The sequence below is a fragment of the Ailuropoda melanoleuca genome, chromosome 6, assembly GCF_002007445.2.
Source record: "Ailuropoda melanoleuca isolate Jingjing chromosome 6, ASM200744v2, whole genome shotgun sequence".
Taxonomy (NCBI): Eukaryota; Metazoa; Chordata; class Mammalia; order Carnivora; family Ursidae; genus Ailuropoda; species Ailuropoda melanoleuca.
In genome coordinates, this window is record NC_048223.1 from 20,383,625 (window position 1) to 20,406,141 (window position 22,517).

The 22,517-nt window shown below is 38.1% G+C and overlaps 1 protein-coding gene across 13 annotated transcripts in view; it reads right to left on the minus strand.

Annotated features, from left to right (window-relative positions):
- SATB1 (SATB homeobox 1) overlaps positions 1–22,517 on the minus strand; it is a 99,243-nt gene that overhangs the window by 51,455 nt on the left and 25,271 nt on the right. For all 13 annotated transcript variants that reach the window (XM_034662054.1, XM_034662051.1, XM_034662041.1 and 10 more), the window contains 3 exons: positions 19,903–20,079; positions 19,005–19,131; positions 18,138–18,261 (listed from right to left, as the gene is read on the minus strand). In XM_034662054.1, coding sequence (XP_034517945.1) covers positions 18,138–18,261; positions 19,005–19,131; positions 19,903–20,079 — 428 coding nt within the window. The remainder of the gene's footprint in view (positions 1–18,137; positions 18,262–19,004; positions 19,132–19,902; positions 20,080–22,517) is intronic.

Here is a 22,517-nt window from a genome sequence, read left to right on the forward strand (position 1 = left end):
ACCTGGAAGCCTAATAGAAATGTATAATTTTGGGGGTGTCTGTGTGACTCAGTTGGTTAAGCATCTGCCTTCGGCTCAGGTCATGATCCCAGGGTCCTGGGATGGAGCCCCACATCAGGCTCCCTGCTCAGTGGGGAGCCTGCTTCTCCCTCTGTCTCTGCCCCCCCCCCCACTTGTGTTAGCACGGGCATGCATGCATGCGTGCGTGCACTCTCTCTCCCTCCCAAATAAATATATGTCTTAAAAAAAGAAAGAATGCATAATTTGGGGCCCTACAGCTTAGCAAGACCCCCAGGGGATTTGAGTGTGCATAAAGTTTGGGAAACACCACTTGCACCTGCTACTCCAATTATCTGGGTTTCAACTGGAGGTGCATTGACTGCGTTAACACTCTTCCAAGGTTAACTGACCACATTTAAGGAAAAAAAACTATTCACAGAGATCCTCATTCAGAGAAAGAAACATTCTACAATCTTACTGCTACCTTCAAGTACAGTAAAGCCGAGTTCCGAATTTCAAACTAACCATAAAATTTTAAAACATACACATTTCATGCTTACTAAATTTCTCAAGGACACCACAGAAAAGAAAATGACCTATTTTGTCATTTGTCTTCATTCTGGTTTTAGCCAAAACCCTGAGAACAAAGTCAACAGTTTAACATATAAGAACAAAGACTGGAATGACAATAATTTCAGAGTTGTTTTTTTTTTTTAACTCATTTTCAACACACAAAAATGTTTTTTCCCTAGCAAATTTTGGTTATGGTAATTTCAGTAACTTAATTGTTATTTTTAACCCTACCACCCATTACCTAGTAGCGGTTCAATTAATTCCCAACCGCATTTTAGGAATAATTAGACTTGCACCACCCATCCTTCCCCCACTCCTTTGTGTAGAAACATGAGAACTTACATTTCAGACTTCAGTTGCTCTGTGGTGAAATAGTTTACAGAAGGCAGCATTGTTTGGGAGGCAGGGAACAACCAGAAAAGCCAGTTTGGGGACAAAAGTGTTTTTATATCGTTATCTTCTTGAAGCTACTTCTACTTAAGTTCTTTTGGTTATTATTGATTCCCCTGACATCCACTATCAGCGTTAATTCTGTAACACGAACACATTCCTGTAATATGTAACTCTTGGACATCTTTGAAGAACTTCCAGTGAAGGATAGGCCAGAGTTGTATTATTTATGTAAAACATGGCTATCTTTCCTAAGAGGTACCGTGATCTTTTTTTTTTTTTTTTTTTGGGACACTTCCTATTTTATAGTCATTTTCACATTTTATTTCTCTAAAAAGACACTCTTAATGTGCTCGTCGTTCTCTGCCATTAATCCAGTAGCTTGCAATTTTACTAAGAGCCTCCCTCAGTCCAGAGCACAAAAAGATACTTAGCAAGGTTGCCAAAACCAGAGCCAGAAGATTACCTGACCCAGTTAACAATCCGTCAGCTTCAATCACCCTTACTCTATTGTAATAATGGATCAATAAAGTCAGACACTAATAAAACTACCGCGATTGCTGATGGATAATGGTGATTCTGCAAATGCATGACAGTGACGTTCTTCTACTTTGGTCCAATTTTTTAAAAATTATTACTCTTATTCCTAGACATTCTGGCAGTTTCTTAAATGTCAATATAATAGTACATACAACTTTGAGATGTAGTTTATGTCTTAGTTTTCAAAAAATTATGGGAATTACCTAAATTTTGCTGAGGTTTCTGACATACATTCAATCCATTTCAGTTTGCCAACAGTTCTGTATATGAAATTTGCTCTTTGCTGCACACCTACTATGTGCCTGGCTGGTACTAGGGACACAAAGGCGGGTTAAGACACAGCCTCTGCCTATAAGAAGTTTACCATCTGTTAGGGAGACAGATACATAAACAGATCACTTCAATTTAATGTGATTTAGGAGACCAACAGTGGAAATATATGGGGGGACAAAAGGAAGAATACATGGTACGTGGAAAACAACCCATCTGAAATCTTTTTATAACATTAGAGCCCATATGTAATAGTGCTATGTAGTTCATTATTATCCATATGTGGAAAATAATATCCATATATGCATAATCATCAAAGCTTCCTCCTGCCCTTGTTTAACCCTAACTTGGAAGGCTCTGTCCTTAAGTGACTTTCTGGATGCTTCCTACTCTGTCAGGTGGTGTGTGCTGAAGCAACGCTGATTAATGTAAATATTAGCCCGAGCAAGACGTAAATCGAAAGGCTAATCTGCAGGTTCTGACACATCCCAAAGCCACTATTTCAATTTTCTGACTTTCTGTGCTTTCAGGGGACTGGGGAATATTTGGTAATTCAGGTAACTTGGGGTAACCTCTATTTTTATTGGAACAATATGCAGTAATCTGGACAACTAAACTGCTCAAGTGGCCACCGCATAAAGACTGTTTTTTCTCACGGTAAAATCCCTACTGGAGATGTAGGTGTGGCATCTGACTAGACTGTGAGTTTCAAGGCAAGAAAGAGAGATTTCGGAATCTTGGGGGGCACAGGGCATTTGAAAGATCATATTCAGTACTGGTTCTTAAATTTAGAAAATCATAAAGAAGGACCTATGACTTGGATAACACAAATAACAAAATCAAGGGGGGGAGCACTATTTTTCCCAGAGGATGGGGGTGTGCAGGGGGGGAGGCAGACCAAGATCCACATTTTTCAGGAGAGATGCTTGGGATTCTTATGTGAATCAAAAAAGACTCTGGTTTAAACAGATTACACTAAATTGTGAGTTTATGCAGCTCTGGGGCTCCATATTCTTTTCCAGCCCAAATGTCTTGCATATACTAAACACACACTAAATATTCATTTGATGAAAGAGAACAGCTAAATCTGCATTTAAGTCCAAAATGTGTAGCGCACCGGCAGTGTAACCTTGTTCAAGGTAACTGACCCTCATCCTAGCATAATCCCGCTTACCAAATGGGAATCATAGCAGCACTCACTTCATAGGGCTGTTCTGAGAATCCCTTCATTCAGGCACTTTTTTCCATTCACTGGGCATGTATCTACTGAGCTCCTACTAGGTGCCAAGCACTAGGCAAGTTACTAGAAAAATAATGACCTGAAGAGGGATACTATCTACACTGACACAGACAATAAATAAAATAATGAATGTTATGCAATTAGCACAGAGCTGGGAACATACCCGAGGATGGACTTAAGAGACGTTAATTACTATGACAACCCTCTGCCTCCTCCTCTTCACTGGCTTTTATTATATGATCACATTTCAGATCGGTCTAAAGACTGTGCTTTAAATAACAGAAGAGTATCAGACGGAATTTTCAAAATGATAGATTTTAAGTCAAACACATTTTCCTATGAAGAACAGAGAGCATACTAAGTAAACTCGTTAAGTTATAAGTTGGGTCAAGGGACAACGAGAAAGCACCAAAGGAAAAAAGTATTCCCCCCATTTGTTTCAATATTCCAACCTGGCAGTATCTTGGAAGGCTGGCCTGTACCTGGTAGCAGGCCTCAGGAAGTCAAACACCACTTCTCTGACGGGATTTCCGAGCCATGCCCTCTCCCCTCTGGCTAACAGCGGCTCATCTTTCAGGACACGGTTCGGGTATCCCCACTTCTGCAAAGCCTTTCTTGACTTGGTGTCCATCCGGCATATAGCACCTCCCAGCATTCCTCTTGCTGCTGTGAGTCTTGGGTCGTATCTCTGAAAGGCCTGGACTCACCACAGGGCTGGGCACGTATGAGGTGATCAAGCAAAGGATTAAGGGTCACTGAAATTAGCCATTACTGCAGGCTACCAGAAAATCTTTTTTTTTTTTTTTGGTTCCTAAAGGTCAAAGGTAATGGCAGCTTGTCCCATGAATCTTTCAAATGCATCACTTTAAGCTGTCATGATAGAACTCATAGTTTAAAGAAACTTTGTTCATTAATTTGCAAGAGATCCCTTCCCAGGTTTTTCAAAATACATCCACACAGATGTCTCGGAAGTCTCAGTGCTCGGTGGTTATGTTATTCCAGTTCTCTCTCTCGGTGTCTATTTATACAAGCTCTCCAAAGCACTTCGAAAAAGGCACAACTTGTATCTCAAGTTTTCCTATTCAGTGGCCGGTCTACGTAGAATGTCAGTGCTCTGGGAATAAAATAATCAGGCTGACCGAACTCGTCAGCTCAGATCCCAAGTTCAAATGCTACACAGTACACCAACCAATGAACAGGCCCACAGCTTCCAGTGTTGGGAAACGCAATCTGAAAGTTGGCAGAAACTGGCTGTGGGTCTCATAACCCCAGTGTGACACAATATTCTCATCCTAGGAGCCAAGTTGTAAGCTTTTCTAAGATCCATAAAGCACATGTCTGCTCCCTATGAAGAGCTTCGGTTCTTTCTGAGAGTCTGCCGAAGTTCCGATCTGAAAGAATGCCATCTTCACAGAAACCCCAGTACTCTAGAATGATACCATCTGCCACAGGCTGAGCTTCCTTTTCAGCCAAATACATTATTTATAACCTTTCTAATTGTGAAAAGGTAAGGGTGGAATTTTTCTAAAGCCTGACTTAGATAGAGTTAGAACATTCTGAACCTTTGCTCTCAAATACTGCAGGTCTCCAAAAGTGAGAAACAAAAACAACAAAAAAACCCCATAAAGGAACGGGCTGAGGTCATATCCTTTTTCAAAATATTATATATTCTTTCAAACCCCTACTAGAAAATAACTACGCTATAGGTGTATCTTTAGAACACATTTAGAAACTGAAGAAGACTGTTTTATTTTTCTACTTGGTCATCTTTAGTAGGCAATGAAGAGGTTTAGGGAGAGGTGAGGCCTTCTGGAAAAAAAAAAAAAAGGTTTAGCAACTGGGGAAAGGCATGATCTGATTACCCTTAAAATTGCTTTGTTGTGCCTTTAACGACAACAAAAAAACCCACCCCAAAACAATGCTAATCAGGTTATTCAATCATTTAAACCAAAACTGTTCATGCTTTTCTGCCAAATCAACCAACCACAGCAAAATCTGTTATCTCTGATTGCTCAGCTTCCAGTCAAAAAACAGTTAACCCCCACTATACCAAAAGTTTTCCAAAATACCCTCCCAGCTCTGCGTGCTCATGGAGAATAAAGGGAAAGCCATGTCATCTTTAAAGGGTAATTGAAGTGCTGTACCGTATTTGCATATTACAATATACTCTAATAAACTACACAGCCTGTCCCGGAAGCCAGCAGCTCCCTAGCATTTCATCTGATCTCCATACTGACTTTTTGTGCACTATATATACGTATTTTAAACAGGGCTGGGAGATCGCGATCAAAACTTACTGAAGACTTGCTGACGGTCTAACTGAGGTGGGAGGAGGTAGCAAGAACACCTACAAAATGGTGGCTCGCCCATGTTTAAAGCTTTCAGGCTCCATCAGCAGAGAGGGCAAAGGCTACCACATCTTATTTACACAATTATCTAAATACGATTAAACAGCTGATGGACAAATATTAAACTGGAAAATGTATAGTCATTTCAGCTTAATGTAATCCTCTTTCTGTAAACACCCAGGATGATTTTTTTCAACCAGAACAGTCCTGACATCTCATAAGCCTAAGGGTGAATAGCAAGAGATTGTTTTTGATAGTTATAAATATTCAAAAGACATGCAGACCATCTGCTTTCATAATACAGGTAAAGCAAGACTGAAATGGTGAGTGCTGTATAAAAATGATTCTTTTAACAAAGTCTTCCTCTCCTCGAAAACTATAAAGACAGATGTCAAAAACTGTTTACACAGAGCAATCAGGAGCGTGCAAAATGTAATATTCCTTTTACACACAGTGCTTGCTAAAGAGATTTTTTTTTCTTTTTCTTCCCATCTGTGTGTTGCAACACATTTCTACAAGTTAAAAACATTTTTTTCAAACAGAGATCTCATGAATACCCAAAAACATGCTATCTGGTTTCTGAATGCTAATTAATTTCAACTAAGGAATCTGAATATCTTTTTCTGTAGGAAGGAATGTATGTTTTGAATTGGAATACTCTAGAGACAGCAAGGGAAATAATCTTGCTCAGGTTTAATTCTAGAAGGCGATTTCCATGGGTCTACCTTGTCTGTAATATATATCTGCTATGTCCATGTTTTAAATGAAAGCACATTACTGCTAATGTCTTTGGCATAAAGTCTAAAATAATTGTTTTCTGAAATAAATGCCCGCACATGTAAAATGTATATACAGAAACCTTTAACTTCTCAGTCGATGCAGAGTGATGCATAAAACCCCACAGTTAATTTTCAGGACTGGAACACTAATCTTGACAGTAACCTTTTTATGTATTGTATTAATGGCACAGAGGCATTAAGCACCTTTTTATAATTTTCTATAAAATGAGCATTTACTGAACAATCTGTCAAACTGCTGGCTCCCTATTCTTTTACATTTTTATTTTTCACGAAGTGTAACTTCATATACTCTGATGGCCCTCCTTTTTCCCCACAGTCCCGTCTGTCTATGGCCTGAATTTTCACAGCAGTTATTTTTTATATGTGTGTGAAAAGCTCAAAGGTCAAACTTCAATTTCGCATCGAACGGAATCAACTCCATATTCAAATGCAATTTTAAGAGGGATTCTCAGCAAATGGAGTTTTCTTTTAATCCCAAAGGATATCAAATACTACAAATAAGTTCTAACAAAAAAGGCATCACGTGAGATGGTGACACGGAGCGAATTTGTTGAAAATTAACAGGTAGTCCCCCATCTGGGATTTGGGGGTGGGAAGGAAGGGAAATGGGTTTCAATTTATGAGAAGCAAATGACAGGATTTCTAAGTGTAATATTCTGTTTGTGCATGTTAGCTTATGTTCCCCAAATCTTTCCCTCTGGATCCTCTATTGCTTTCTAAGCCATTCTCTTGGGAGATACAACTGGGGCATATTAGAATCTCAATTTGTTGAGAAGAGACTAATCACTTATAAATTTTACTTAAACTCCAGTTGTCATAGTTATGGCTTTTGCCATCTTGATGAATCCCAGTGCCTGAAAATGGCATTTTCACAGAAAGTAACCCTTGTATCATGCTAGAAATGGAAATCTCAGAACAAAGCTCGAAAAGAATACAAAAGGAAGCACAAAGAGAACGCACCTAAATCTGTTTTAATTTTCTTACTGCATTCCCTAAAGATGAAAATGTGATCACTGCAAAGCACAGAAATTTCATTTATTTAACTATCCAATTCATAATTTTTAAAGAAAATGTTCGTTCACTGTTCATATGGCTTTTCGACATGAAGTAATTTTACATAGGGCCCGGATAATATCCTTTGACCAGATTCTCTACTCTTTTTGTATAAGTACTTATTCTAGATCTTTCTTACCATACCTAAACCTTCTTATTCGAATGAATTGAATGTTAGTAAAGCACTTAAATTAGAAAATATTTGTTAAAAGATGTATTACGACTAAAGGCATGTAATATTTCAAATTAACCGCACACAGAGGCTTACATTTGTTCATCTGCAACAGGATGGGATTGAACTAGATAATCTCCAAGGTCTCTTCTAACAGCTTTCAGAGTCTATGAAATCTCCATGTATTCCCAAACAGAGGTCCTATTGGGTCTTCTTCAATGACTTAAGAAGATTCACTTGTAAGACACATCATCCATTTGCAGGCACTCACTGCAAATGTCCCAACCACAGTTTTATTAGGAAGGTTAAAGTATCCCCCCCCACCCCCTGGTATCTTGCTTATAATGTGATTATTAAAAATACACCCATTGTTATTAAATTAAACATTATACTACTCCAAACTGAATTTTTGGAAGTTTTTCGTTAGATTAATCTAAATCCAGTGACTTTAAAATTGTTAATTGTTTTCTAAGATTCTAAACTTTAGGTACTCTGTACCAACTTGCAAATTTGGGGGAATGCTTGCTTATTCTTTCTCTGATGGTCCTTGTGTAGTTAAATCTCCCATCCTCTATGGAGATTAAAATTTCTAGTATCTGCATTTAGACGTAACAGGAAAAAAATAGCAAATTTGTGTTCAGTTCCAGGGGTCCTAAATAAAGCATTTTGAAAACATAAAGCCACAGAGTAAAAGGACTGAGGTAGTTCAAATCCATTTTTTCAAAAGTAAATACAGTTGACCCTTGAACAACATAGGTTTGAACTGCATGGGTCCATTTATATGCAGTGGCTTTTTTTAAAATTTTTTTTTACAGTACTGTATTTTCTCTTATGATTTTCTTAATGTTTTCTTTTCTCTAGCTTACTTTATTGTAAGAATACAGTATGTAACACATGTAACATACAAAATATGTGTTAATCAACTGTTTATGTAATCTGCAAGGCTTCTGGTCAACAGCAGGCTGTTAGTAGTTAAGTTACTGAGAAGCCAAAATTTCTATGTGGATTTTCGACTGTGCAGGGGGTCAGTGTCCCTAACCTTGCGCTGTCCAAAGGTCAACTGTACTAGAATTAGGCTCTCTACCTCTTTATAGATTACATATTCCTTCTCTGCATTCCTTCTTCATATGAACATTATTAAGATTTTAAGCTGTATTGCCTGAAACCGGGGGAGAAAAGACAGTCCAGCTTTTAGCTTTCTACGGAACCACAAAACTCTCTTTGGGAATCTCATGAAACCTTTCAAAGGTCTCACCACATATACTCCCGAAAGTAACTCTTCACTTCTAGGTCGGCACAAACCCCCAGAAGCCCATTATAGGGTCCATGAATCCCCTAAGATCTGATCCAAGATTTCCCAGGAGGCTAAGGGCTAAATCATGTCGTTGATTTCTGTGCTTTACTAGTTACCTTTGTTAACCAAGACTTTCCATGTGTACTCTATAAATATAAACCAACGTCACGTTGGGATTAGGTCACAAAGAAAAATCAAATTAATCTGTCTCATCTTTATCAACAGCATGAAAATGCTTCACAGTTTTGGTAACTGCCACATACTGGCAGTCACGTCTGCAGGAGTTACAGTAAAATGGTAAAAATGTGCTGCACAGGTTGGACATCGAGAGATAATGAGCCCCGTCCATCGCGGGAGGTTATGTGCTCCTGGCTGAGATGGGGCTCATGCAGAAGGGTGGACAAACCAAGTCCCTGAGGCCCATTCTGGAATGGCGGAACAGTTATCTACACTTGCAGCTCTCCCTAAATTCAGGTGATTCTGAGCCTTTCTACAGTTGACTTTAACGCATAATGTGTTTATAGCTCTAAACGGAGTCTCCAATGCCAAATGTGGACTTTAGAGCATCAACTGAGGAAGGGACATTGTGAGCCCATACAGGGTGGCTCAGACTGTTAGCATTTCTGTGCTGGCAGCACCAGCAACTTTGTATATAAATCACTTGACTCTGCTTTTGAAATTTTCCTTCTTTAGATATTTTTAAATACGAGAAATGGACAAATGGAATTAACAGTAAAAAAGCAAGGATCTCAAATATAACACAACAGAGCTAAAATGAAAAGTATTAACCATGCTGAAATATACGTTCGATTATGGAAGAAAAATTTTAAACATGCATATAAATATAGTGCTAAAGACTGCGCTTAACAGTGACATAGAATTACGTCTTTTACAGCATTTTTTACATCTCTGGGTCCCCCGTACCTCTAAGACCACTGTTCTGCTCACAAACATGTAAATTTGTATATATATTCAAGACTATCACAACATGAGCAAAAAGACGAGACAGCCTGGGATAACAGAGAAGAATTTACTTAGAGAAAAATTCAGAGGTAATTTGCTCTTGTTAGATAAATTAAAAATTCAGAATTAAGTAAAATAGGAAAAAATATTTTGTACAGTAGGATACTATAGATCTGAGTATCTATAAAATACTACTAATAAAACTACCAACATAGTTTATTGGTTCATGAAACGAATACGGTGAAAATCCTATGAGGCTATGTCCGCTCCGCAGATATTCCTGAGATCCTACTGTGTGCCAGGATTTACAACTGCGATGACAAATCAAACTTAGTCCCTTTGTGACAGTTAATCACAATGTAAGCTGAGCCTAGTTAGTCTGCACATAATTTCAGAACAGTGTGGAAAGTACTATGATGGGTGCGCAAAGGCAGGATGGAGCCCTGAGTGCAGGGAGTGGGAATGACAGGAGTTCAAGAAAAGGACACCAGACAAACTCCCACCTGAGGCATCATTATCCTCTTTGGACATTGTCTAGTCTAGAGTACCTTATTTGCTTAACTTACAAATGGGCATTTAAAGTGCAAAGTTCAGGGGCGTCTGGGGTGGCTCAGTCAGTTAAGCGTCTGCCTTCAGCTCAGGTCATGATCCCAGGGTCCTGCATCAGTTCCCTGGTCAGCAGGGAGTCTGCTTCTACCCCTCCCCCACCCCCATGCTCTTTCTCTCTCACACATAAATAAATAAAATCTTAAAAAAAAAAAAAAGTAAAGTGCAAAGTTTAGCCTTCCTCCACTTCCATCTTAAAATACACGGGAACTTTATAATGATTCAAAGGACTTTAAAATGTCAAAGGATGATGCTAGAAGTGTCCCTCACAGGTGAGAATGGACTACAACACAGTCCTTTAATTCTTCTACAAATGAAATGTTCTTGGTTGTTTCCATAAAAACTGAATTTTGCATCAAAATCTTCTATGGAGCAGCAGTTTCTTAGACTACACAGCACCTCCAAGGGAAATTTCAACCTCTCAATCCCCATGTTGCAGAAAAACAGCCAAAGTTATTGTACACTTTAGAACTGAGCACTGTTCTAAATGTGTAACATGTATTAATTCACATAATTATCATAACAATCCTGAAAAATCGGTACTATTATCTTCCTACTTTATAGATGAGGGAATTGAGGCATGGAGAGTCACTTCCCGGAGCTTACAGAGCTGGTAAGGAGAGAGCTCACATCCTTGACTCCTAGGTAATGAATGCTATAAGCTCACTAATGAAGGTGATGGCACACAAGGACTCACATAAAAAGTGCCAGAATGAAGCTGTTGAAGAAACAAATCACTCTGACAAACAGTTCCATTAAGAAATAAGAAGAAAACAAAATCAAGCTCTGTCCTACCTTAACATAACCTAGGAGTTTCAATACCTCTCTGGAAATCCTATTGTTACGTTTCATAAAGTCCATACCTGTTTCAGGTAGCTCCACATTTTTAACCGCCTGGGAACAAATGCTGGATTGGCAGCAGAAAGGGGCAAGCCCAGGAGAACCAGTGGTACCCAGAGATAAAGTCCCCTGTCTTCTCGTTTGGGTAAGAATGTGATCTTAGAAGAAGAATGTTATGGTGCTAACAAAGAGTTAATCTCTTCTTAACTTTCAACCTATCACATCTGGTTTGCATCTTTAATCCCTTTGAGTAAACTAAATTAGATTAGCATTTTTATGGGAAAATATTGCAATAAAAGATAATATTTTTTTAAAGAAGAAAGAAAAAAGATGATTGCTAAAAAGGATAAAGTTTTAGAGTAAAAATGAAAGAAAAAAAAAGACTACTGAAGGAAGTCAGCTACCTTCTCCACAATGAGGAATTCTGCAACCTTATGAATGTCCGCGATGAAACTCCAGCACCCCGTAATAATACTGAATATTAGAACACAATACAATCTTACATTTCTGAAGCGCCCTTCATGCAAGCATCCCAGGGTGCTTTACAATCATTATGAGTTAAAATTAAAACTGAAGCACATACAATTCCTAATAGAATCATTTTAAAAATGCTAAACAGAACAAATAACTTTTAAGTCTAGATTTAAAAGTCCCAACAGCCAGAGCGTTCCTTACTTCAATTGGCAATGAGCTGCAGAGCCGGATTGAGGCTCTCTCCTGTTATGTTAAAGGCTCTCTTATGTTTTTTATACTCAGAGCACGTTATGATCAAGCAGTTTCCAATGAAACAGGAAAAAAAAAATTGGGTGCACGTATCTGTTTGTTTTGATTATTCTGAATTTAAGGTCTTTTGTTTATTTGTTTATGAGTCTGTATGGCCAAATCTGACATGAAATAAAGCAGGTTTAAAAAGCAAATCCAGATAGAGCCCAACTTGAAATTTAAGTGGTAATTGTGAAAAAAGACACTCCAAAAGCACTCTTAAACTAGCTCTGTTTTAGCAAGAAAATCAGATTGATTAGCATGATTTGGTTAACTTTTTAAAAAAACAATTAGAAAACAGCATTTAGTAGGCTTTCTCCAGGCCATATTTATTCTTAAACCTCGGGCAAGTATTTATTATTCAGCAAATCAGAAGAAAATAGGGGAAATGCTCTCATGATATGGTAATTTTCCTTGCATTAGTGATTTTGAGGTCAAAGGAAACCTGTGAAGATCTAAAACAAAGCACAGGTAAAAATCTATTAAGTGAAAATGAAGTACTTACACATTGTAAAGCACTCTCTGAATTGGCATGACTTAAACTCTTTTATGTTTTACTATTGTGAAAAGATAGTAGCTATAAAATATTTGAGATCAATCCATTTTAAGTTAGATGCTTTATTAAGTTTGGCTTTTTTGATTAATATATCTGAAAGGTTACAGACAGCTAACATCAAGCTACAGTAAAATCCTTATGTATCTAAATCAGCTAAAAATGAGCCTGATATATGAGATTCAAAAAGGAAAACTTGCAATTTGGAGCACATTTTTATCCTTCTATTGTAGATTCTATATATTATAATAGTAACACAAAGCAGATAACTCACTAAGTTGAAAGAGAAAGAGTAGTAACTGGTTCAAAAAAGAAGGCAGGAGAAAGTATCAGCAATTCACACTACTACCCATGGAAGACTGGTTTACCATTTCCTTTATGGAGCTCACCTTGAATACAACTGCTGAAAATGCTTAATAAAATCCAATCAGTATCAAGTACTTCAGTGCCTGGCAAAGCAGATGTTCATAACCTTGGATTCCCATGGTCAGTAGGGTAAGGGCTGGGAAAAGTTTGGTAATTTAAAAAAGGATACGTATTTAAATAACAACAAAATTTATGTATTACATCAGGAAGGGGCAAGTACAAAATCCTACAAGCACTCTCAAACAGGAAACGCTCTATTTTTAAATGGAGCTGGCCAGTTATATCCTCATCCATCATAGCAGGCCAGTGGCTGACTAAAGTCTACCCTTGCAAATAGACTCAAGAAATTCAACTGCCCACTGCTTCCAGTGCAAATGCCGAACATTGTCTTGGGGGTCAAAACAAAGGGCTGGTAGCTCAATTACACCAACCGATCCAGACGGATGTGACAGGATGGGGCAGGAAGTGACTGTCACAGAGCTGCTAAACTCAAACCTTTTGGAACCTCCCAAATACCAGAGTATCCCAGAGGTCAGTCCCTGTGGTCTGAGCTACCCTCTCACCTCTAAGCTAGGGGCATGAAACGATGATACTTTTAAAGCAAGTCAACGGACAAGCAACAGAATCAAACCCCATATCCTACAGCAAAATTTCAGCAGTGAGAATAAATCCAACTGGAAAACTGTAAGCAGTTATCAGGACTTAGGGAAAAGGAAGTAGTTTATAAAACACATCAAATTAATTTGAGAAAGCCTTAAAAAAAAAAAAAAAAAGCCCTTCATCTATATGTGACCAAGAAGGATATTTGGTTAAGGTCACAGGCTCTGCGCATGAATTCTCCCCCCTCTGCTTTACCAGCTGTGACTCTGAGACTCATGCAAACACTCTATGCCTCAGGTTTCCTCAACTGAGAATGGGATACAAACTAACTAATGCTTAGGGTGACAGATTTGCCTGTGATACATCAAAAACACTAAATAGAAATTGTTATTATTTCAACTACTAAAGTGTATCATCCTTATTACTACATAGGAAACAGGACACCTGTCACACAGCAGAACGTCAATACATATTTTTGAATAAATAAGTATGTGAATATGTGAATAAATTTCATAGGGTCAGACTCTCACATGAAATACAATATATGAATATTGATGTTGGATATTCTCGAGAGAAGTGATTACTAATGTTTATTTAAAAATTTTCAGAAATGTCATTTCAGTCTTAAAATTATGAAACAATAATGCAAAGTACAGTTTAAAAAACATATTTATAGCATAACTGACAGAAATTTTTAAATTGTTGCTCATATAGACTGAAAATCAACTGAGCACAGAGGTTTATTAAATGTCTATGGCAATGACTGTCAAGTTTCACAGAATCAGCGTGGTTAAATGGTAAGCTCCAGGAGGGCAGGGTGGTTTACCTGTTTTGCCAATACCTAATGAAAAGCCTGGCATATATTAGATCCTTAGATGCTGTCAGGAAAAGGAAAAGGAAAAGGAAAAAATGATTTACTCAATATGACTTCTAAATGGAATGTTCAAACCTAAATATGTTTTATATATATTTTGCTGCTTGAAAATAAAAATGACAATTCTCACTTACTTCACGAAGGACTTGGGCCTGGAACTACGTTTCCCCAGGTGAGAAACTGACCCAGTGCCTTGACAATGTGAGAGTTGTGATGTATGAGTGAGTGTGTGTGTGCACGCGTGTGTGTGCGTGGTAGGAGTGGGGTGGGAAAAATGTACATAGCAGATTAAAATTTCTCAGGAGTATCTTGCCTAAATATTTTTAGAAGACATTAGGCTGGGAGAAGTAATAATTGACCTTTTACTTATGGTACTTTTAACAAAATGAATCTATCCTTGTACTGAATGTATACATATTTATCCAATTCTTAAGTTCAATTTCTAAAACTTCAGGGAAAATCAAAATGAAAATGAAATGCTTTATTGTAAATCAAAACGTTTACATTATTTAACTCCCCATTTACCCCCCGAATCCATACTCTCAATGTTCTCATGACCACAGGCTTTCCTGTCCCCAAGCCAGATTTATTCTCTCCTCCTTACTTGCGGTTCAAAATACAACACCCAGCTTATCCAATCACATTCATGAAAAAAGAGAGAGTAACAAGAAAGTGACCAACTTCAGATCCATAAGGAGCTAAGGTGTCTTAGCAGGTTTTTACAAAAATAAACACGTGGTATAAAAACTTAATAGATGGATATCAATCTATTTGGGCAGATTTATGATTTAGGAAAGTAGTAATAGAATAAGGGCATAGTTATAAATCAAACCTTTATGCACCCTTATGGAGTTCCTGCATCTGGAGAAAACCTTGCAAATGTTATCAGACATTATGGCAAGACAACAGAAGTATTCATTTTAAAATCAACACACTCTAAATTTATCACTGGGAAAGGACTTTTGGGTCGGTCACTAAGCAGCATTTTGACTTTGACCTCCAGGGCCACTGGCTCCTTCATCTGTCCAAGGAGGAGTCTGGGTAGGATAAAACCTAGTTCTAAGATTCCAAGGACATCTGCCCAGCAAGTGTGCAGGAATCCTCCTAAGAGCATTGGAGGCAGGGCTTGTCAGATACCCCAGGCACATTCCCGCTGGATTCCCACTGGTGTTCCCTCCCGCTTCTACTCTGTGAAGGGAGCTGAACTGAGGTCTTCAGGGTGGACATTCTGCTCAATGTTACAGTAAAGGACTCTAGAGCTACTGAGATATTTTATCATATTAAACAAAACTCTTAATGTACAGCAAAATGCGGATGCTAGACTGTATGTTCAAAATTCTCAAGTGAATCAATCAAACCTCCACAGGGGGGTAAAACAAGTCTTAAGAGTTAGCATTTCTTGATGTTAGGTTCCATTTTGTAGAAGACGGAGGCAATATTTTTTTTGCTAGGCATTTTTCACAATACCATCATCCTCTACTGTCTCTCAACCACAGGGGAAAGAAAGAGGGGTTCTGCCAAGCTCAGCATATAATTTGGGCTTAGGCCTTACAGAGCTTGGATTTCTCTTCTTTAATAACTTAAGAAAGAAAAGAAAATAAGCAAATGGAACACAGTTCATTATTAAAACTTTCTGCTTTGAGTGTCAAGATTCATGGACTCATTCTAGAGAAAAAAATAAAAGATGACACAGCAGAGTATAAAATAACTCACTCATTTAAAAGAACAGGTTGCATTTTTTTCATAATATTAAACATTAAATTAATTTCAAATATTTGTTGCCACTGGTAAACTACACTCAGTTTTTTTCAAAAGGTATTTTTAAAGAAAGGACAATTGTAACTATAACCAATGTTGAAGTTAGAGCCCCGTTCCACCGCTCAGTGATGACAGCAGGGTCCACAGTTACACACAGACGCACGTTCCTCCAAAGGCCTCTCTACAGAAATTCACCGATGTAGGACTCTAAAACCAAGCCCCGAATTTCATTTTGTCATTCTGTTTAATGTTATAATTGTCTGTATTCAATTCATTTCCCATGATAACATTAAGTAAACTCACAATTATATTTAGAAGCTATAGTGAGGTGGAGTTTACTGGCTGAATGTTGATGTCATTGAACAATTAATTCTCACTGCTTCTATCAGTTAATACTCGTACTAGCATCCTCTTCTCCAGCTCACAGTAAATGCCTTAAATCTTTGCCTGAATTTACTTCCAAAATCAATGGGACATTTAGCAACATGGAGATACATGGCCTTCCTGTACTGGGTAAACGTTTATGTGTATTTTAACTCTGAGTTAAAGAAAAAAAGTTTATTTCTAGGACGTTTCAAATTTTCAAATGCTAGCAACCGAGTGACATATTATCTGGAGTTGTCTGCAAAACCTAAAGTCCCCGATGTAAGAGTCACCTGCTTCATTATATCATCCTATTGATTTAACTGTGTTTAATTAATTTAAATTACTTTTATTTGATGGTTATAAATTCACATCCTCTCTACTCCAAGGATGAGAGAAGGAAGATAGAAGGAAATAAGCTGAAACGACAAAAAGAGTTTGCCCTGAATTCCAAGAAATTGACACTTGCAATACAGAATATATTTTACCTATGGCTATAGCCTACCTTAAAAGAATATATATATAGAAAGCCTTATTTAACTATAAACTTAATTCATTTGCTCTATTCCTACAACTGCTAACAAATATCAAAGTAAAGCTGATGGACTGTAACCTGAGATGCATGGAGTTTCCATAAAACAGTAGCACAAAAGCCCACAAAGCTTCCTTCCAAAGGTCCCAGTACCCTCACGAGCATCACACTGGAAATACAATTTGGCAACATCTCAACTGCAGAAATGTTAATAGCAGAATCACACGATTCACATTCAAGTGACTGACAGCCTAACATTCAGAATTACATTTTGAACTTGAAATAAAAGAACTTCAAAATGGGGTAAAAATCTAGTTAGATCGTACTTGAATTATACTATATCATGGGATGACCTCACATTGGGTTTGACACTGAGGGATGGCATTCTAACACAATTACGTAGTGACTACCCAAGCAGCCCATTAAGAGCAGGTTCATAGCACCCTTTTTTATGTGAAATCAGCTGAGCATTATCAAAAATGATGTCTGGTTTTAAATTTAGAGACGGGGCAGTCTCTATCTAGAGTTTTAGTTACGCTTCACCACAATTCATTCTAAAATATCAAGTACAATAATAATAAATCTTTGTCTCATTTCAAGAATCTCTGATGAGATGACAGGAATCTCAGAGGGAAAAAAAAAAAAAAGATTCCACCAAAAGACAAAACAAAAACAAAGTAAACCAATGCCACAAACCTCGTGACAAAATCCCAATAAGTAACTACTCAACCTTTGGTTACAGGGAAGAAACGTCTTATTTTTATAATTGTTTATACGAAATGCTTCTCTCCCCCTTTTTGTAGTGAACAAAATATCCCAAAACCGCACTCTTATTTTATTCAGGTAGCATGGTGAAGTTTTCCATTAACACTTTCACTGCCATTCCCACTCACCAAAGGTTCCTGGAAGTTATACCACCTTTACTCTTTCCTAAATAAGGGCACTCTGGAGAACGCAGCTTCCATGCTCAGAGCACTCAGGAGAAGAATCTGAAAACAAGCTAGCACAGTCTTCTACTGAGCTGTTTTTCCTTCGCTCTTTTCCCCCAGGGAGAAAAAGTGTAAAGGCTCTGTTCAGAATAAATCAGGCATACTGTTTAAAGTCACCAGTGGTCAAGTCACTTTGCGATTTTGACAGTCTTGCTTCACATACCAGTTGCTTTAGACTATGGAGCCCCATCAAACCTCAAATCAGGGCTGCCCAGGATGGCTTATTATTTATTACATGCTATGCTAAGTACCTGTGAAAGGGGGCACTCCTTGGCCAACGAACTCTGATTCATATCTTTCAGTAAGTCCTTCAGAGCATTCCTTACTGTGGTGTGCGACCATTGCTCGGGAGGCAAGTCTTCTAGTTTGGGGCAACTATTTGAGACATAGATTAGAGAGGGGATTATTACAAGATTGCATCCCGCTGCAGAACATTCCTTTAAGACAGACAGATTTCATTTTGCGCATCAAACAGATGCATCTGGAGATTGCTCTCGGTCTCCTGATTGTTCCGATTAGTTAATTACTTTATACAACACATCTGCTGTATCGATGCATGAATTATACATCAGCTGCCTGTGGTGGCTATTTTTTCATGTTACTTCTACCTTCCTGCTCTGATGCGCTTGGGAAGACAATTTAAGGTGTACTGCCTTCTCACGAGCCATCGTGAAAAGCATTAATGTATTAACCGTTTTCCTTTCGTGACTCTGCTCATACGAATTAAAATGGTAAAAAAATATAAATAAATAAAATCGCGGCAATAGTGAATAAAGCATTCTTTCACAAAATGTACACAGATGGCACTGTTCATGATATGCAAAAATATTTTTCTCTTAAGTAAACTTTATGTAAAATGCCTTCTTGTAATGCATCATTTAATTGACTAAATATAAAAAGTCTTGTCTTTTGATATCCTGCACAAAACCTACAAATTGGGGGGGGGGGCTGCTTTTAAATATACATTGAAGTTAGGAAAATAAGGCAGAAGGGATAAAGCAATAAAATCAGCTTCTGAAACACAGGGTAAATAAAAATGAAAGGCTGACCAGAGACGCTTTATTTCAAAAGATCAGGCACATAGAACGTTTTGCCCTAGAACTGCTATCCTGACTCACCTGTGTAACTGAATTTTCAATGTGACCACATGATACACGTCTTGAAGCATATCTGCCACCGTAGCGTCAGGGGCATCTGTCACATAAGACAGTGGAACTGGATTCCACTTTCCAACCTGGATTAGCCCTATTCCAGATAAAGAGAATACGTCAGTAAGTATTTTACCTTTCAGATAATATTTCTAGTAGAAGGTGGTGGTGGTTGCTTTTTTCATTGCCCCCACCGCAAGCAATATTGTTATTTCTGTTTGAATGATTCCCTTCCCTCTAAAAGGCAGGTCAATGAAAATATTCACAGCTTAGCTTTCCAAATTGTGAAATTATGTAAATGACTGTAGGGTTGTTTATTATTTTGGAAATAAAACCCCATCAATAAAACCTATGCATAGGCCACATTTTCCTAACTTACAGGAAGTTCTAATAAGACATAGCTGAACCAGTTCTAAATGGCTTTACGATTTAGATAAGATTCTCTATTGCAATGGGAATCAGCATTGAAAAATACTTTACAGCCCATAAAACCATCAGAAACAGAATAAAAGAAACAGAACTAGATATTCAGTCATAAATGCAAATTGACTCTCAACAGTCCATCTGCTCAAATACGCTCCTCACTTCCTTGTGGGTCCTCAGTGGAGCAGATTATTAAGGTCAATAAGCATACTAATGATTCAGCTGAAGTAATTTAAAAAAAAAATCTACCTCGACATTCCACACAAGCAAAATGTGTGTTAACTAAACCAAACTGAATTAAGCCAATTTTTTAAACCCACAGTCTATAAGGAACCAATGTAACACACAGGCTACAGTTCTTTGAATAAAAATATTCAGTGCTTTCTCTGCAAAGTAAACAAAGGATGCCAAGCAATTTTTCCAACCCCACGTATGCATTATTTACCTTTGGCCTGGGCAGCAGAGCTATGCGAATAACCCAGAGACAGCAATGCCATTTCTATCAGCTGGTTGAAAAGCATATCCTTTCTCACCAACACAAACTCCGCATGCTCCTCCTTGCAATCATATTCAATGGCGTTTTCATAATGTTCCACCACGCAGAACACCGGTAGCATGGTTCCTATCGAAGAGACAGAGGAAAAGAGACGCAAACCAACAATCTTCAGGAATACAATCTGGGGGGAGGAAAAACTAGACCATGAAAATAAATCTTCCCAATAGTGAGAGAAGGGGAGACTGTGTTTCCGAGGCAGACAGGGCACAGAAACACAAGCACGCACACACAAACATATACACTCTTTTATTGTTTAAAGTTGGAAGAGAAATATGGAAATAGAACGTGAACTTGGTCCTAAGATAACCTGGGCTCTGCTTTAACATTAACAGTGAATTTTCCGAAATCAATGAATGCAGAATTACCTTTTTGATCAAAGGATAATGCTGACGAGAGATAAGTGTCTCGTCTGATCTGCTGTGAGTGGTATACAGGGTGCAAACGTAACTCACTGTAGTTGTCTTCCCAAGAACCCACCTTCATGCTTCCTACGTGCTTTTGTTAATATTAAACTTCTCCTGTTTGTGTCCAGATTAGCTTTGACGCTAACATTTTTAGCATGTTCTTCCTTTTTTAAGATCTTTACTTAACAGTTCCATAAAAGAAACACAAAACTTAACCAAACTGATGTTCAAAATATATGATTTCAATATGTGCATAATGTAAATAAATAAGATCATTTTTATGGCCACTCATTTAATCTACCTGACTAAAAAGATATCACAGCAACCACAGGTCTTGAAAACAATCTCTGTTACATGGTATGAGACAGAGAAAAGGAAAGTGGCCTCAGAATGACATGTGAGCATAAAGGAATCTGCATAGATTTGATGTGTTCTCTCTTTATTTACTTTAATCCAGTGTGATAACTCAGGAGCCAGATGATTAATAAGCACAGGCCACACCACCGTGAGAAAAGAGGCTTCTAGAAAATGAAATCACGGAATGCTGTAGGACTCAAGGTGTTTATGCAACGCACTGTCAGACTTCCAGTGATATACGGAAAAGGGTTAAAAGCAGATGCATCTGAACTGTACTGTGGCAAACTGCCAGGAGGGCATCATCTTTAGCATAAATGATGACAAGGGTTACTTTAACAGGGCACCCAGGATCCCCAATTAGTCCTATAACATTAATGCCTCTATAAGGCTCTGCCCTCTGGACTCACAGAATCCTACCAACTTCTGCAGATTTCTAGTGCATACCAACCAGGGCTCAAAATCAGGATTTCCTCCTGACATCAGGGATGCCCTTTAAAAAGGCTCTACTTTCTTGTTTATGCTGAACAAAAGCCGGCAGTAAAACAGCTACATTTTTTCACATGTGCATCCTCACCAAAGCCTGAGTGAACTGTTCGCTAGAGATTCTAGCTCTGACAAATAAACCCCTTTTGGTTTACTTAGAAAAGCTCGCAAACTCATTCGGAGGTACCCAACAGGCTAGGCATGAAAAACAAGCCGCACAGCTTGCCAATATCCTTGTCATTCATTCATCTGTTTTATACCAGAGAGAGAACCTGTCAGGGATCAGAAGACGACTTGGGAAGACCACAGCAAAAATAGCAACATGCAAACTGGTGATTTCTTCCTTGGCTTGAAGGTACTTTGGCAAAATTTCCCAAACAAATAAACAAAAACACCCAACCTCTTTTTCTTAAGTAGTGCTCTCTCATCTCAGCCACAATTTTTATCTAGCACCTGTCAAACAGAAACCATGCGCATGAAAAAGAAGATTTAAAAAAAAAAAACAAAAACACATCACCACCACCAAAAAGCTTTAGTAATTTTGTTGTTTGAAGCAAGCTGAGAACCTTCTACAATTAAACTAAATTTTTAAAATAAGTCACTATGAAAGCAATGTTTAAAAAAACAACAACATTTGAGCAGGAAGTGAAATTACTGTACTTTGGTTTCTCCTCCCCCTGTTCTGATGGCTTCAAAGAGTTGGGTTAGTACAACAAAAACATACGCATTGATTTTTGCTCTTACAGAATGATACAGACGTGTACTACTATACGCTCCCCAGACCTAAGAAAATAACTACAGGTTTTACGAACTGTTGAAACATATCGGATTCACTTTGGACTTTATTTAGATACCCTGTAGATAATTAAGGTGGCTACTGAGAAAGTGACAACAGAATCATTTAATGACAAATCTAGCTGCTATACCTTCTAGCAAACTTGTCACCCTTGCCTTCCTGATACTGCGAGCAATGCTGAACAGGAGCCTTCTCTGAACTGTCTGATTATTTGTGCTAGTGTTTGGCGAGACTTCCAACTACAGCAACTTCATAACCTTCCAGCATTAAAAGGGGAGTGCACTGGTCACTGCTGAATGCTAAAAATACCACATGATTTAAACCTGGAGGCAGTCTTAGAAGCTTTTGCTGAAGGTTTATGAGCCTGTGTAAACAGCACGTCTGCCATAAGGAGCAGTGAAGTCTGTAGAATCCTTGTCTAAAACTGTCCTGGCATTAAAGTTTGCTGTGCAAATATCACATAA